General features: G+C 62.6%; 1 protein-coding gene across 5 annotated transcripts in view; it reads left to right on the forward strand.

Moving 5' to 3' along the window:
* Positions 1–4,265: 4,265 nt before the first annotated feature.
* Positions 4,266–15,258, forward strand: part of SYT7 (synaptotagmin 7) — a 36,915-nt gene continuing 25,922 nt past the window's right edge. For 3 of the 5 annotated variants that reach the window (XM_064513384.1, XM_064513383.1, XM_064513385.1), the window contains exon 1: positions 4,266–4,392. In XM_064513384.1, the coding sequence (XP_064369454.1) occupies positions 4,299–4,392 (94 nt within the window). In that variant the 5' untranslated portion in view covers positions 4,266–4,298. The remainder of the gene's footprint in view (positions 4,393–15,258) is intronic. The other 2 variants (XM_064513387.1, XM_064513386.1) reach the window with 1 other exon arrangement.

Here is a 15,258-nt window from a genome sequence, read left to right on the forward strand (position 1 = left end):
CGGGGGGGGAATCACCCTGAGGTGAAACTGTGGTGTTTGGGTGCCGCCGGTGGTCCTGGAGCACTTAGTGCAAAGCAGGGCTTGGGAGGCACTCTAGGTGACCCTATTTGAGCAGGGGGCGTTGGACTTCATGGTCTCCAGAGGTCCCCACCAACCTCAACCCTCCCGCAGTCCTCCGCCATGGTGTGATGGATGAGGGACTGAGACCCTGGCAGGGATGGATGCACCGCTTGTCTGCTGGGCCGCCTGGGTGAGCTTCCGGCTCTCCCTCCTCTCCTGGGTAAGTTGCCAGAGCTTGTGCCTGAAGACAGCAGCAGTGCTTTAGTTGCACTTGGCTTGACAGTCTTGTCAGTTAAGGTTATTCATACAGCAAAATAATTCATTGAAGGGACGGGCATCCTACTGAAGGGAATCACTTGGCAGCTGCTTGCTCCCCTGCACACACGTGGTACTGCCTGAGGTCCAGCAGCCAGGTGAGCCCATGGGGCTGCATCCTTGGAGGTGGCTGGGCCGGGCTCGGGGCCGCCCCGGTCTCCTGGGACCCACACAAACACACAAACGCCCACGCACCAAGTGGCTCATGCAAGCCGGAGAGCTGCAAACCCTGCTGCGCCACCCGGCGAGTTCTGCCCACTGCACGATGTTTGCACAGAAAGGCAAACACAGCGCTGTGCCCGCCTGGGCTGCCACCGTCCACAGCCCTCTGCCCCGCATCGTCCCACAGTTCACTCAAACACTGGCCCACGCTGCACCAGCTACGCCCATGCGGGGCCCCAACCACCCGCTCCCGCCAATGCCTGGAAGAGAGAAAGAGACGGGAGGACCCTGAGCACTGCATTGTTATTGCTGGTTCATTAACATTTTTATTAGCTGCAACGAGTGCTGGGTCACAGTCTGCTCTTGTTAAAGTCGCAAAAGAGTTTGCTTTCTAACCCCCCTATAATTACTCCTGTTAGGCTCAAAAATGCCATCATTCTAGATGAAATTTCCCCAGGCTTGGCCTCAGCCCAAAGATTAATGTGTATGAAAGGTCTGAGTGAGGGAAAAAAAGAAAAGGGAGAAAAGGTTCTCCTATTTTGGTGTAAAGGGAGAATGAGAAATACCCATTTTCTCCCCGTCGTCAAAATAAAAGAGAAAGAAAGAAGCATAATGGCCCTTTTTTTGAACAGTGTGAGAGCCAAAGCGGCTGGGAACTCAAAATTGCAATTTGGCAGGGAAATTAGCCTTCACCAGGGAGCCACATGCAAGCGTTGCCTGAGGAAGCTCATCCCGATGTGGTCAAGCTCTGGCCTTTCGGAGAGCATCCGCTGAGCGTCCGGGACATGGAGCACAGAGGGATGCCCTCCACTGGGGCTGTGCCGGGCCTGTTCCTGCTCCAGGCACAGCCAACACACCAGCGATCCCTTCTTCCCGGGTGCTTTCCAAACCCGTGGCATCGCTTCCTCCACCAACTCACCTCCCACACTGCTCTGGTTGGCTTTAGCATGGACCGGGGGGGTTCTGCCCAGACGGCATCCACCTCCCCCATGTGCACGGTATGCCTGGCCCCAGTGTGAGTCAGCCACGTTTCACACCCACCTGGCCCCAGTGGAAGTGACGGTGAATGTGGCTGTGTGGGTGCAGGAGGTTGCGGCGCTGCCGGGATGCCTGTGCATGCGGGGAACGGGGATTTTAGAGCTTGCTGAAGAGTGTGTGGGCAGTGAGCGGAGAAAAGCAGTGCAAAAGCAATGGTTTGTGCCAAGGGTTTAACGAGAAGGTTCCCACAAGGGAAGAAAATCAAAATAAAGCCACACTGCTCCATCAGCCTGGGATGAGGCTTCGCCTGCCCTCAGCACGCTGGTGTGCGAAGGGAGGTGGAGGGCTGCATCAGCTGTTCCCTTCATCCCACACTGGGTCCTCACAGCCCTGGAAAGCCAGTCGAGCGTGGAGGCACGCTTACACTGAGGCCCCTTGCTGAGAGAGCTTCACCCAGGCACACATGCAGCAGTTTGCCAGGCATGCTGCTGCCGGCTGAGAGCACGGGCAAACCGTGCACCCATCCTGTGCTGAGCCACCCAGCTCGTGGCCCAGGGGCACACACAGGGACCACTGAGGAGCAGCCACCAGCGAGCTGGCAGTGTGAGTCAGGCGCATGAGACCGGGCGCTTATCACCTCATGGCCCCACAGGAAGAGCAGCGCTGATTGCACATCTCCCTTCCTCCAGGCAGCTGTACAGCATGCTGGCACAGCTGCCCCACACAGCCCAGGCTCCTGGCATGGCCTCAATTTGCAGGGGACGTCTGGACTCTTCCACAAGGCCCCCAGCCACATCAGGCTGGCCAGACGTGCCGTACCAGCAGGGAAACCCAGGCTTTCTGCAGGGATGCTTCCTCCAGGGCCTCAGAGCCGGAGGCTATTGCAAACCTGGTTGGAAAGCCCTGCATCTCTGTCATTCCTGCTAAGTGTCAGTGGGAACCTCTGCAGGCACCAGCTTCTTGCCCAGCAGACTGCGGCCATACAGAGACCTGCTCCAGGTGCTGGATGCAGCACACGTGGTGCATGAACTTGCCTACAGCCTAGGAAAGCCAGATCCCTGATCTCCAAATGCAGTCACTGCTGTTTCAGAGTTGCCTCCATTCTGCATTAAATGGTTGATATAAGGAGGTAGTTACTGCTTGCCACGCAGCCTGCGGGCAAGAAAAGTCTAGGATGGTGAGCTGGGCTGTGGCTAATCCCAGCAGCCTCTGAATCATCATGGGGGTGGTTTTCTGGCTTTCCCCAGTCCAGGCAGGTGCCCAGGAAAACTTTGGAGAGTTTTCACACTAATTCTTCAATCTCACAAGGCCAGCGTTATGCTCTGCTCCTTAGAGCTCCCATGGAATCCAGACCATTCAGGTGAGTAGCCTGTCTCTGTCACTCTGTGCTAGGGCAAGTCTCTGACCCCACAGGACGATGGAGGCATAGGTGGCCAGGTGAATGGGTGTATTCCTCCACCAGTCTCCCTCAGGCCCCGTTGTTTGTACACTGTGAGCATCCAGGCGTTGCTCCGCAGAGCAGATTTCCCATTTGTTTGCCGTGTGTTTGTTTTTCCCCTGGATCTGTATAGCAAATGTTAAACAAGCAGTAAAAGCAGAGACAGAAATGGCCCTTGTCTGTTGGACAAATAGTGGGAGTGAGCACATGGCTCAGACCCGTTCCACACGTGCAAATCCGGGCCTGGTTTTTCTGCCGCCGGTGGCGGCCGGCTGAGCCGCGGTCCCTGCAGTGCCAGGGCAGGGGCCTGCCGCGTTGCCCCTGGCACCAGGAAAACCAGGACTGAATTATGCTCCAGGGAGCAGGGTGCCTCCCTGGGAGCCGATTGCCACCGTGTGCATCTATGTGCAGCCCTGTGTGTGCTACCCTGGCGTGTGTGTGTGTGTGTAGCCCTGTATGTGCTACCTTCATGTGTGTGTTTGTGCAGCCCTGTGTGTGCTACCCTGAGTGCATGCGTGTGAGTGTGTGTAATCCTGTGAGTGCCATCCTCTGCATATATTTGTGTGTGCTACCCCATGTGTGTGCCTGCAACTTTGTGCATGTGCAATCCTGTGTGTGCTACTCTGTGCGTGTGCATTTGTGCATCCCTGTGCAGGCTGCTCTGTGTGTGCTAGCCTGCGCATATGGGTAATCCTGCCCGTTACCGCAGATGCGTGCGCGGTAACCCGAGTGTGTCACCCTGTGTGCTTGCAGCTGTGCACTGCACCCCGTGTTCATTACCGCACGTGTGTCACCGTGCACGTGTGCACTACCCCATGCGTGTTACTCCGTGTGCAGGCGGGCATAGAAGCGTGCACATGCTTGTGAATGCATGTGCTTGCAGCGGACCCCGCATGAAGCGCCACATGTGCGTGGCACCCTGCGTGTGTTCCTGCGCGCGCACGCGCGTGTGTGTGTGCGTGTGTGTGTGTGTGCGTGTGTGTGTGTGCGCGCGCGGCACCGCATGTCCCCGCGCGTGTCTGCGGCGGGCTGCGCGCGGGCGAGGCTCGGAGCATCCCTCCCGCCGCGGCGGCTGCAGTTTCCTCTCCCACCAGCAGCGAGCAGCAAGTGGATGTGCGATCGGGCGCGCACACACACACGCACACACACACACGCACACACACACACGCACACACACACACACACGCACACGCACACGCACCCGCCCGCGCCCGCCCCGCCGGCAACAGCAGCCGGGCGGCACCTCGGGCTCCGCCGCCCGCCGCCGCATGCGGGCCCCCGCCGCCGCCCCGCCGCCGCCCGCGGCCCCCGCGCCGCCGCTGCCGCCCGCCGCCGCCGCCGTCTGATGAGCCGCGGCCCCGCCGAGCCGGGCAGCAGCCGCCCCGCCGCCGCGCCGCGCCCCGCCGCCATGTACCTGCACCCGGAGGCTGCCAGCGGAGGTGAGCGCCCTGCAGCGCCGAGCACCGGCCGGGGGGCGGGGGGGATGCCCGCGAAGGGGCCGCCCGCAGCCCCCGCCCGGCCCCGCCGGAGTTGCCGGCTGGGACTCGGGGCAGTTTGGGGGGCAGAAAGTCGCCGCCGCGGCTACTCGCCGGGGCAGCCCCCGGCCCCGCGGCAAGTGCCCAGCCCCAGCTCCCGGAGGCAGCAGCAGGTCCCGGGCGAGCCCGCAGCCGCCAGGCGAGCACCTCTCCCCGAGCCCCGAGGCGAGCGCCGGGTACCGGAGGGAGCACCCAGCCCCCGGGAGAGCGCCAGCCCCCGGGCAGGCACCCGGCGCTAGACCCGGGGCGAGCTCCCGGCACCTGGGGGGAAGCGCTCGGTGCGGACCCCAAGGAGAGCCCGTGGATGCGGGCGAGCACCCAGCCCTGAGCCGAGCATCACCACCTGCCTTAGCCCTTTGCTTCCGGGGCTCCCCCAAGCCCCGATTCCCCCCCTCCCCCAGCATCTTCCCACTGCGCCTCTGCCCACCGAGGACGGTTTGGGAAGGTGCTTCAGGCAGCGCCGTTTTGCTGATCTCATGCTCCGGAGGCATCAGTCAGCCCCACATCGAGGAGGCTGGGACGCTGATCTGGAGGGTTTGGGGCACACAGCAGCACAGCAGGGGCTGTCTGAGCCCGCAGCAGCCCCATCGCCGTGCCCGCGTGACAAGGAGGCGGAGGGGAAGGGAGGCTGCTGGAGGCAACATGGCTTGCTGGGCCCGGCAGCCGCTTACCTGTGGGGTCCTGGGGCCACGGGAGCGGCTGCCGCCGGGCTCAGCGGGCAGAAGGACGGTGTGTCCTGCGGTGGCATGGGGACATGCTGGCGGGAGACACGGGGGAGCCCTGGTGCTTGGAGAGCAAGCGCTGCCACCGCCAGCGCACTGGGGGGAGTGCAGCCCACGGGAGCCGGCGAGCTGGGGCAGTGCTGGGCACCACGTTACTCTGGCACCTGTTTCTGGCAGCGCCGGTGCTGCCCTGGAGTTGGCATCTCGGGACTAGCTGCCTGCGATGGACGTTTCTCCCTCCCTGGATGCACGGCAGTCCCTCTTGCTGCAGTGTTGGGGTAGCCGGGTCTCACACCCCCACAGAGGTGCCCTTACAGACAGGGAAGCATGGCACAGCATTGCTGAGTGCCTGGCCCAAGGTCACGCAGCAGGTCCATGGCAGAGCGGGGCCGCAAGCCCGTTCCTGGCTGGCAGCATCGTGGCTGGGCTGTCCTTCCCACAGCCCAAGGGCGGTGAGCGCCTGCTGCCACAGCCAGAGCTTATTTCCACTGCAAACTGGGTGTCCGTTCCTGGTTTGCCCCGGCCTCCACCTGATGGTCTCCTTACCTGCTGCTGACAGCCTTGCCCGGGCTCACAGTGCCCTTGCCGCTTCCTGGGCTCGCAAGCAGGCTGCAAGATTAAATGGCAGAGCCTGCACCGTCCTGAGCCCCTGGGTTTCCAACCAGGGGCAGATCCCTTCGCCTCTCCTTCTCTCAAACCGAGCATCCCCATCTGCTCCATCTCCCAACAAATGGGAGTTTTCCCACGTCTCCAGTGTGCCGGTTGCGGTCCGTGCTGTTTGGCTTGATGCCATTGGCAGCAGGGTGCCCCAGCAGGGGCTAGGGGCGCACGGTACACCCGTGCCAGGCAGCTCCCGGCTGGCACCAGGACACTGCCTGCTCGATTCACCGTTTCCCTTTTGCCTCCTGCTTTCTTTCTGCCTCATGCACTTCCTCATTTCCTTCTGTGCCGCCACATAGCCAAGGTGCAGCTCTGCTGGCGAAGGCTGAGAGCAATCCCAGCAAGGGCCTGTGTGCTGGCTACGTCCCTTGTGCAGGGTTAGCCCTGCCCAACTGCCTGCTGTGGGAAACGCGTCCCTGGGCTGCCCTGTGTGGTGGGCACTCGCGGCACCCTTGTGCCGTGTGTCCCCACCATCACACCCTGACCCACGTGTTGGCCGTGGCTAGATGTGGAGGGTGCCATGGGGCAGCCTGGGGGTGTCTCAGCCTGCTCTGGTCGGACCTGGGGGACTCCAGCGCATTGGGAGCTTGGCCCTCCACTCCCATGTGGTCTTTGGGCAGAGAAGGAGCCAGGCATTTGTCCCACTAAGCCATCAGGTGCAGCTGGGTGTTGGAGAGAGCTGGGGCGCAGGTGTCTGTGGTAGCCAGGGGTGTCCCCTGGATTTGGCAAGGGTGAGGCCTTTCCTCAGCTGGAGGAGGGCACGGTGCTGGCGGTGCTGAGCCATGGGAGAGAGGCGCTTTCCAACACCGCGCTGTGCTCCTCTGCAGGCAAATCCCACCCAGGCAAGATCTGCGTGCAATATATCCACATGCCGCCGAACCCACCGCCTCGTGCTGCTCACTGACGGGAATTCTCACGGCCCTGCGGCCAGACACAGTGCTGGCCTTGTCCGCTGCTCCGTTCGACCACACTGGGGATGGCAGTTGTGGCTCCCCAGTGCTGGCTGCATTTCATGGTGGGGGAAAAAGATCTTATGGGGTAATTTGGGAAACTTCGTTTGCTGCCATCTGCAAAGTGCTTTATGATCCAGGGCAAAGGAGGTCTTGCAGTCCAGGGTGTAAGCTTTGGTTAACTATAGCGAGTGTGAAACCCAGCTCTGCTAGGAATGGGGAGACATTGCAAGGGAGCGTGGCCTTGGGTGGGCAGAGATGTTTTGGCACAGTTGAAATTGGGACCAACCCGAGGTGCTTGGCAGAGCCTCTCCCCCTGGCTGGATGCAGGCAGGGTTTGGCAGAGGGAGCCGTGGCAGCCTGTGCTGGTCGTAGGACCATTGCCTGCAGTACCTGCTTCCTGCAACGTGTCCGGAAACCCAAGATCGAGCGCGAAGCAGAGATTGGCTTTGGAGCAGAAGGTGCCCTCCCCATCACGGAGATGGATCTCCCCCACGCCAGGCCGGCTCCTCTGGTGCCGGATCCCTCCCCCCTCTCCCGTGCCATGGGAGACCTACCGTCCTTCTCCTTCCTCGTGCCAATGCCAGCTGTCCCCTCTCCTGGGAGGCACTTCAATCCCACTGCTTCCTCTCCTCCGTGCAGCGAGCAGGTGCTGGGGCACTGAGCCTTGTGCCTGCTCCTGGTCCCTCGTCTGCCCCAGGCCTCACACCGCCACCATTGTGCCTCCTCGCCTTGCCCTCATTCCCTCCCTGGCTCCCTTTCTCCCGGCAGCTGCCCCACACCCAGCCAGAGGCAGCTGCGAGCAGAGTGGTGGTTGCCTCTCCGGAGGCAGTGAATAAATAACCAGGCGGCTGTGCCTTTTCCCCAAGCCCTGTCTCCCAGTGGGCAGCACCGGAGAGGTCTGCGCGCCTGTGTGGCAGGGAGGGGTGAGATGGCGGAGCGGGTCCTGGGGGCTGGGACAAAAGTCGACTACCGGGTTAACAATAAGCCGAAACGCTGTCGGAGGCGGGGTCGCGCGGTGGCCCCGGGACCTCAGCTCATCCCAGCTGCCGGCTGCCGGGGCAGCGGTGATGGTGACAGGCAATAGCACTCGGCAGGGTGGCCAGATCCTGGGTTCAGGCCTGGGGGAGGGAGGTCTGGCCAACCCCCCCCCACCACCACCACCGAGGAGCCAGCGGCGGCTTTGCACGGCCTGATCTCGCGGCTTTTCAGCCTGCCAGGGAAGGGCGGGGGAGAGGAGAACGAAGACAGATGCAGATAATATCGCTGCCACCCCCCGGCCCCTGGGGGCTCAGCTACAATATCTATTATAGATGAATTCAGCAGGGGAAGGGCTTTCTGCAAGCAGGCAGCGGGGCGGGTGTGCAGGGACTGTGTGCAAAGGCAGAGCGCCAGGGAAAGCGTAGAGCGGGGCGCTCGCGGCGGGCTTGGGCTCCTCCCCAGGGTGCGATGCGGCGCCAGGTGCCCAGGCAGGATCAGGGCCGGCGTGAGGCGCAGTGGCTGCTCCGTCCTGGGTGGCCGAGGGCCATGCCAAGGCGTGGGAGCTGCACGGATGGGTCCCCTGGTGAGCTGGGCTCTGGCCCGGCAGGAGGGCAGGCAAGGCGAGGAGAGGGTCACCTTGGGGGAAGTTAATGAGGTTTGAAAGGGAAGCAGCCAATCTCGCCGACGGGGACAAAGTCAGGGTGGTGGAGGATGCCGGGGCAGCGGAGGAGGGACAGTGCAGCCACCCTTCTCCCTGCACTCCGGCTGCTGCCCGGCGGGGGGCTGCTGCCAGCAGAGCCCTGGGCTGCAATCCTCCTTCCCCTCCAGCCGGGCCCGTGGGGCACCAGTGGCAGCAGTGGGGCAGATGTCCCTGCTCGGGCCCAGCATGGTGCGATCCCTCAGCAGCCAGGGATCGGTGCCCGCGGGCGTGCAGGAGGATTTGCACCAGCAATGAGCCCTCGAGGCTCTGGCCCCTGCCTGGAGCGAGAGGCCAAGCAGCATCAGCGGGTCGTGTGTCAGGGCAGCACAAGAGCTGGCAGCGCTGCACGCCCAGGCTAGAGCAGCAGCCAGGTGCTGCTGCTCACCCCGAGCGCCTGCCGTGCGCTGCTGCCGACGCGGGCAGCGGGGTAGAAGCGTGCCTGCGAGCCCAGCCAGCTCCTCTGCACCTTCTGGCCCTCGTCTCTGCGAGCAGTGGTTTCGTGAGCACTAACCCCCACCTCTCTATCCTCAGAGCCTTCCTCCTCCTCCCACCATTGCTCAGCTAATCCAGCTGTGCCCAGGCAAGGACCTGCCAGCACTGGGGCTGCACTTGGGCGGGATGCTTCTGCCATAGCCCCCTGCCCAGGAAGGGGGCTTCTGGCAGGGGCTGTGTGCATGGGAGATGACCCCATGGTCCTGCCCACATGCATGTTTTGGGGCAGAGACGGCCTTCACAGCATCAGAGGTTAGCTAGAGAGGGCAAAAAGGCTGCCCCAAAGCTGAGTGGGAGAAGGGAGCCGAAAACATCCCTCTTGTGCAATAGAAAGCATCGAAGGAAGCTGTTGGGAGCCGGGCTCGAAGTAAGGAGGGCAGTTCTTCATGTGACGGACAAAACTCTGTGGGACTTGCTGCCAAAGGATGGCACGGCTGCAGAAAGTCCTGTGCACTCAGGGAGGACTGGACATTCCCTGCGAAGAGAGATCCCCTGGGGAGCACCGAGCAGCGAAACCACATAGTCTCCAGAAATGCTGAGCCACAAGTAACCGGAGACTGGGGGAGAGTTGGGAAAAGGGTCATAGACACTCGCCAAATTCTTCTTCTACTGTGAATTTCTGCTCCTGGTCCCTCCGGGGAGCGATACGTGTGCTGGCTGGCCCTTGCCTGATGTGGTTGTTGTAGAAAAGCGTCTGGGTGTTCCCAGCCATGGGAATGGCCACACGGGGCTGCCACGGGTGTGTGGAAATTGTGCCCTGCAGCTCTGTCCCAAGCTAGGATGGGGGGAAGAGGCCAGGCAGGTCTTTGCTGCTGCAGGGCAGCGCTGCCCAGGGCAGGGCTGCGAGGGGCTGCGAGTATCCTCTCCCCATTACAGGGCCCGTTTGGGGCTGGCTGCTGAGAGCAGCAGCAGGTTGTCAGGAGGCTCTGGCTCACCTCTCCCTGGTGGGGCACATCCTGGCGGGAGGTCAGGAGCGAGGACCTGTGGCCATACTTCTCCTCCTAGTTTCCTGTGAGTCCTGAGGCAAAGCCACCTGGGGCAGTGTGGACGGACAGCCAGCGCCATGTGGGGGAGGCAGAGACGGACAGATTGACAGCTCTGGGGAACGGACAGATGGCTGGATGGATAAACAGATGTGTACGAGGGATGGATGGATGGATGGAGGGAGGGACTGATGGATGTATTTGAGAGGGGGCTGCACGGATAGACAGACAGATGCACAGATGGAGAGCAGGCACCTGTTCTCTTCCCTCTCATCCTGTGCGTGCCTGGTGTGTTTGGATGTGGTGCTCCTTAGCTTTCTCTGGAGAGGGTCAACTGATGTACGTGACGTTGGCCAGGCACCGGCCAGGGGGACAGCAGAGCCACAGGGCTGCCTGGCACCCTCCCTGTCTCCTTTCCCAGGCAGGCCCTTGCCAGCTGCCCATGGCCACCTGGCAAGGAAGGCAGCTGCCCACCAGCAAGCCCTGCTCCTGGGGCCATGCCTTCGGCCCACTCCTCACGGCCAGCCAAGCACAGCACGGCTTGCTTCCAGAGGCAGTTGAATACCCTGCACAGGCCCATCAGGTCTGGCGATGAGAAAATGGCAGTAGGAAGCTGGTGAGGGGGGGTAATCACATCCAGCGACAGGATTTGAACTCAGGATCAGCATCCCCGTGAGGTGTGCAGCTGTGTCCTGCCCAGGGGCCCGCTCACGCAGGGCTGCCCCATCCCGATGCTCAGCTCCGGGGCAGCTGCCGGGGGCCACGCTGCTTCCTGTGCTGGTGTCCAGCTGCCTGCGGCCCCTCCTGCCTCTGGAGCCTCCCGTCCTGGCCCTCTCCCCCTGCCTTGTCCTGCCTGCCCCAGCAGGCCTTGGGAGCCCCGCTCTGGGTCCTGCCGTGGCTCCCACCTGCACTGCGCTTGGGATCCCGCGCCAGAGCCGCACATTCACGGCTTTTCAGCTGCAACCTAAAAATAAGAGGTTTGGGAAATATCTAGCAAATGAGTGGGAGGAGGCGAAGAGGAGGAATTAACGGCCCGGTGCCAGGCGAGCGGCATCTGGGAAGCCCCAGCACGGCAGCACGGCGCCTGGAGCCCCAGTGGCAGGCAGGCCGGCGGCATGCCCCTCAGCGCTGCAGCCATGGGAAGCCCAGTGCGGACATTTGGGGACTGGGGCTCCGCTCCGCAGCAGGTGCTTGTGTCCACGCTGCCCACCAGCTCCATGGCAGGAGGCGAGCTGGCACACAGAGAGGTTTCCCTGCGTGGATTTGTAGCAGCCCGGCTCTGGTGTGGCTTGGACTGCTGCTTCCAGGCTGGCTGGGTGCCTTTGGGGGGGGGGGGGGCGGGCTCTGCACAGCTTCTCCCCACGTTTGTCCCTACCAACGCCTCTGGCTACTGAGGGCGCTGAGGATGCGAAGGAGGCACCACAGCCAGAGGGGAGCACGTTTGCGGGAGCCCGGGGCTGGGGCACAAGAGCAGGGCAGGAAGATGCACTCAGAGGGGATGGGACTGGAATAGCAAGCAGCCGTGGGGCAGCCGCACGGCACAGACCCCATGCCTGCCCCCAGCGCTGCAGCTGGAGCCAGTGCCTGCTCCCGTGTGGTAGGACGAGTTCCCATGGCACACTGCAGAGTTTTTAGTGGTGGGCGTTTCACTCCATTCCCAACATCCTTTCCCAGCATCCTTTTCCGCGCAGGAGAGCCGAGGGGCTGTTCCTCGTGAAGCCTTTGTAGACGGATGGAAACTCCCTGGCTGCAGCCCGAGAGCATGTCGGGTGCAGGCTGCTCGGGTCTGAGCCACTCGAGGCTGCCAAAGATCACTCCCAGCTGGGCCCGGCTGTGCTTTTTCATGCTCTGGACCCAAAAGTAGGGCTCTAGGGACCAGCCTGGGGAGGCTCGCACGGCTGGGACTAGGACAGGGGAAATTCCCGTGGCAGCTTGCCACAGGGGCTGTTGGTTGCCCCCTTTGCCTTGCTGGGGAGCTTGGGCTGTTGCTGTTGGTCCCAGCATCTTTGCGGAGAGGGGGGTCTTTTCCCTGCACCAAGTCCCGGACAGAGCCAGGGAGGGCAGGGTGTGCCAATGGCACAGGGCGGCTGCGGGCCAAATAAGTCAGCCTCACTGCTTGGCCCCGGCGCTGTCGAGAGGCCAGTTGTGCAGGAGTGCCAGCTTATGCGATGCTCAGAAAATAGTAATCCATGTCAGATGCCTTGGCAGGCCTCAGCCGTGATGGGGTCGGGTTTGAAGCGTTCCCTCCGCCACCCTGGGGGCCTCAAGCTTGCTCAGGCTCTCTCCAGCTGGTCTCTCACCTGCAGCCACGGGAGCTGGGGGGGATCAGCACGAGGCGTCATGGTCCGCTGACAGAGGGGGGTGGTGTCCCCATCTGCCTCCCAGCCCCTTGGAGGACCCTCTCCCCCAGCACGGGGACCCTCCCTCCCAGAGAAGGCAGCTGGCTGCCGCTCATATAGTGCGGAGCAAATCCCATGTGACAAGCTGCGGTGCTAACGAGGCAGGTAATCCTGTCATCAATAAGCAGCAATAGAAATGGGGTTATACCCCATTGAATCCTGGTGCAAGAGTTGCGAGGAAGCGCCGTGCCGCCCTGCTCCCCAGCACCACCTCCTTTGCCCTCCCCCACCCCCAGATGCCCCGCCGTGCCTGGCACGGGGACACTGCAGTGGGAGATGCACAAGCTCCGGCGCATGGGTCCCAGGCCTTGCAGGCACCACCCAGCTTTGGTCACGCCACACAGCCACTGCTAAGCCTGGTGGCAGCACGTGCGGGTCCTTGCAGGCTGCCAGCCGCTGTCTCGCCTGCACCACGTGCGTGGCTCTGTCTGTGCCGGCAGATAAAAGAGATTTATGGAGAGTGCTGGGGAAGCAAAGGGGCAGCGGGGAGAGTAAACAAGCGCCGTATTTATCATGCACTCCTGTCTCCACAGCCTCGTGCACGCCGCCTCCCACCAGCAGCAATTGCCAGGCGGGAGGCGAGAGCCCCAGCTCATGCGGGAGCTGCTGGAGACCACCGTCCGCAGAGCCCTGGTGCCACAGGGTGCAGGGCCGCCCCAGCCCCGGACCCACCGGCCTTGCTTCATTTGAGGCAAGGAGATAATTTGGTGCTGCAGTGAGGCTGCTCGTTGCCTGGGGCCGCTCAGGGCCAGGGTGAGCCGAGGCGCTCAGCCCTATGCCAGAGAGCCTCAGCTTCACTCTCTAATTAACAAGTGCTAATTGCCCGGAAAACAAGTCATTTAAACCTGAGCTGAAAGTGGCCGGTGGACTTTGCAGCCTGGAGGCAGGTGTTTCTTCATCAGCACTGGGGCTGCAGGAAGTAGGACCAGGGTGGGCTGTGGGACCGGGTGCCGTGGGGTGGGAGTGGGTAGGGCATGTGGGGGTTTGTGTGCACACGTGTGCACCTGCATGCATGTGTGTGCACATGTGTGCATGTGCCTGCTGTCACGGTCATGTGTTGTAGAGCAGGGGGTCCTGCTGTGCCAGGCGTTGCTCCTCGGAGAGAGCTAGTGAAGGTGGGAAGCGGCCACAGATTTGGTCAGGAAAGCAGTGCATGGTTCTTGCTGGCCCCGAGCCCTCTGGCCAGCCCCCGAGGCCTGGCTCTGCCCCTGATGCTGCAAACCACCCCGACCCCGCATGCCTGCTCATCCCATCACCTCTGCAGCTTGGCCTCTCAGCACCAAGTGCATGGTTCTTGCTGGCCCCGAGCCCTCTGGCCAGGCCCCGAGGCCTGGCTCTGCCCCTGATGCTGCAAACCACCCCGACCCCGCATGCCTGCTCATCCCATCACCTCTGCAGCTTGGCTTCTCAGCACCAAATGCGGGACACCCGCCAGGCTGGACATGTGTCACCCAGCGTTGGAGACACCGAGAACACAGAGACTTGACTGTCTTCGTAATGCAGCAGGAGGAGGCAAGGTTATTCCTCGTGCATGCCACACTGGGAAAAGCTGCTGTGGCAGTGACTCGCCTTGCACTGGGGTTGCCACCCCCGTGCGCAGTCCGGCCAGGAGCAGGTGTCAAGTGCGGGCACCGCTCTCTCCCACCAGTTGTAGGAGCAGGCTCAGCACTGCTGTGTCCTCGGTGGGGCCACAGCATGCACTGGCATCCCTCTCTTCCCCCGTTGGTCTCTGCTCTGGCTCTGTCACCTGGCTAGCAGCTTGGGGGGCAACGGCTCCAGGGCTGCCCCCGTCCTCCCCATGCCCAGAGGAGCGCGGGCATGCCCCCTGTGTAGACAGGGCTCAGGGGGCTCTGCTCTGAGCACACCACCAAAGCAAAGCCGGGGCCGGTTTCCTCCGCACGCCGCCTTGCTGAGCAGCGGGAGTCTGGGGGGGCCTCAGCGGAGTGGGCCGTGGCCCCGGCACGGGTGCCCCTCACCGCAGGGGCTGGCTGAGCAGCCCCAGGTGTGGAGCCTGGGGCTGGATTTCTCCCTCCTAAGCAGGGATCATCCTTCATGTGAGCTGCACCACCCCAGTGCCTCTCTGCGGGCAGCGCGCTTCGCTCCTCTCTCTCTTGCTCCCCTTTGATTTAGCTTTTGCCGGATTACGTCTAAGACGAGCTCGACCCTGCAAGGATGGAGGCGTCTCTGGAATCTCCAGCCAAAGCCCAGCAGGGGCTGCAGCAGCCTCCGGCGAGGGGGTCACACTCGACCCCTCCGTTAGTGTGCTGCTTCAGGAGCGGCCAAGCCGGTGCTTTCCAGCCTGGCCATTCCTGGGGTGAGTGGCCACCTCTCCAAGGCTGTGGCCTGTCCTATCGGTCTGCTGCCTGCGTTGCAGGTCCCATGGCCGGGGCTGCCCTCCCTGCAGAGCCCGACTGCTTTGCATCCCCCCTGCCCTGGCCGCTTATCTGCCTTCCCTTTGTAAAGGGTGGAAATTAAGGGCTGGTCCCAAATTCCCTCCTAGGCAACAGTTGCTATGTGAGTTTTATACACAGGCTCCTCCTGATGGTGCCATCAAGCCCACCCCCCCCCCCCCCGGTCGTTATCTGCTTTTGGGAAGGGGGAAGCACGTGCGAGCATTTGTCCGTGTGACCGGTGCTGGGGGCTGCATCCCCAGGGCTTTGCAGGGAGCCCCCAGTGCTGTTCCCATGCCCTCCTCCCCTGTATCCTGCGGTGGGCAGCGCTGCCCCGGCGCACCCACTTCAAACTCCTGTTTTTATCATCATTGTCATCTTTTGCCGCTTTGTTTTTTTTTTCCCCCCTTTTTTTCCTTCCAGTTACGCACGGTGTGCCTTCTGCGCCTGATTTATGCCAGTTCACAAAAGGGGCTGTTTCGCCACCTGCTGT

The sequence above is a fragment of the Dromaius novaehollandiae genome, chromosome 5 (genome assembly GCF_036370855.1).
Source record: "Dromaius novaehollandiae isolate bDroNov1 chromosome 5, bDroNov1.hap1, whole genome shotgun sequence".
NCBI lineage: Eukaryota > Metazoa > Chordata > Aves > Casuariiformes > Dromaiidae > Dromaius > Dromaius novaehollandiae.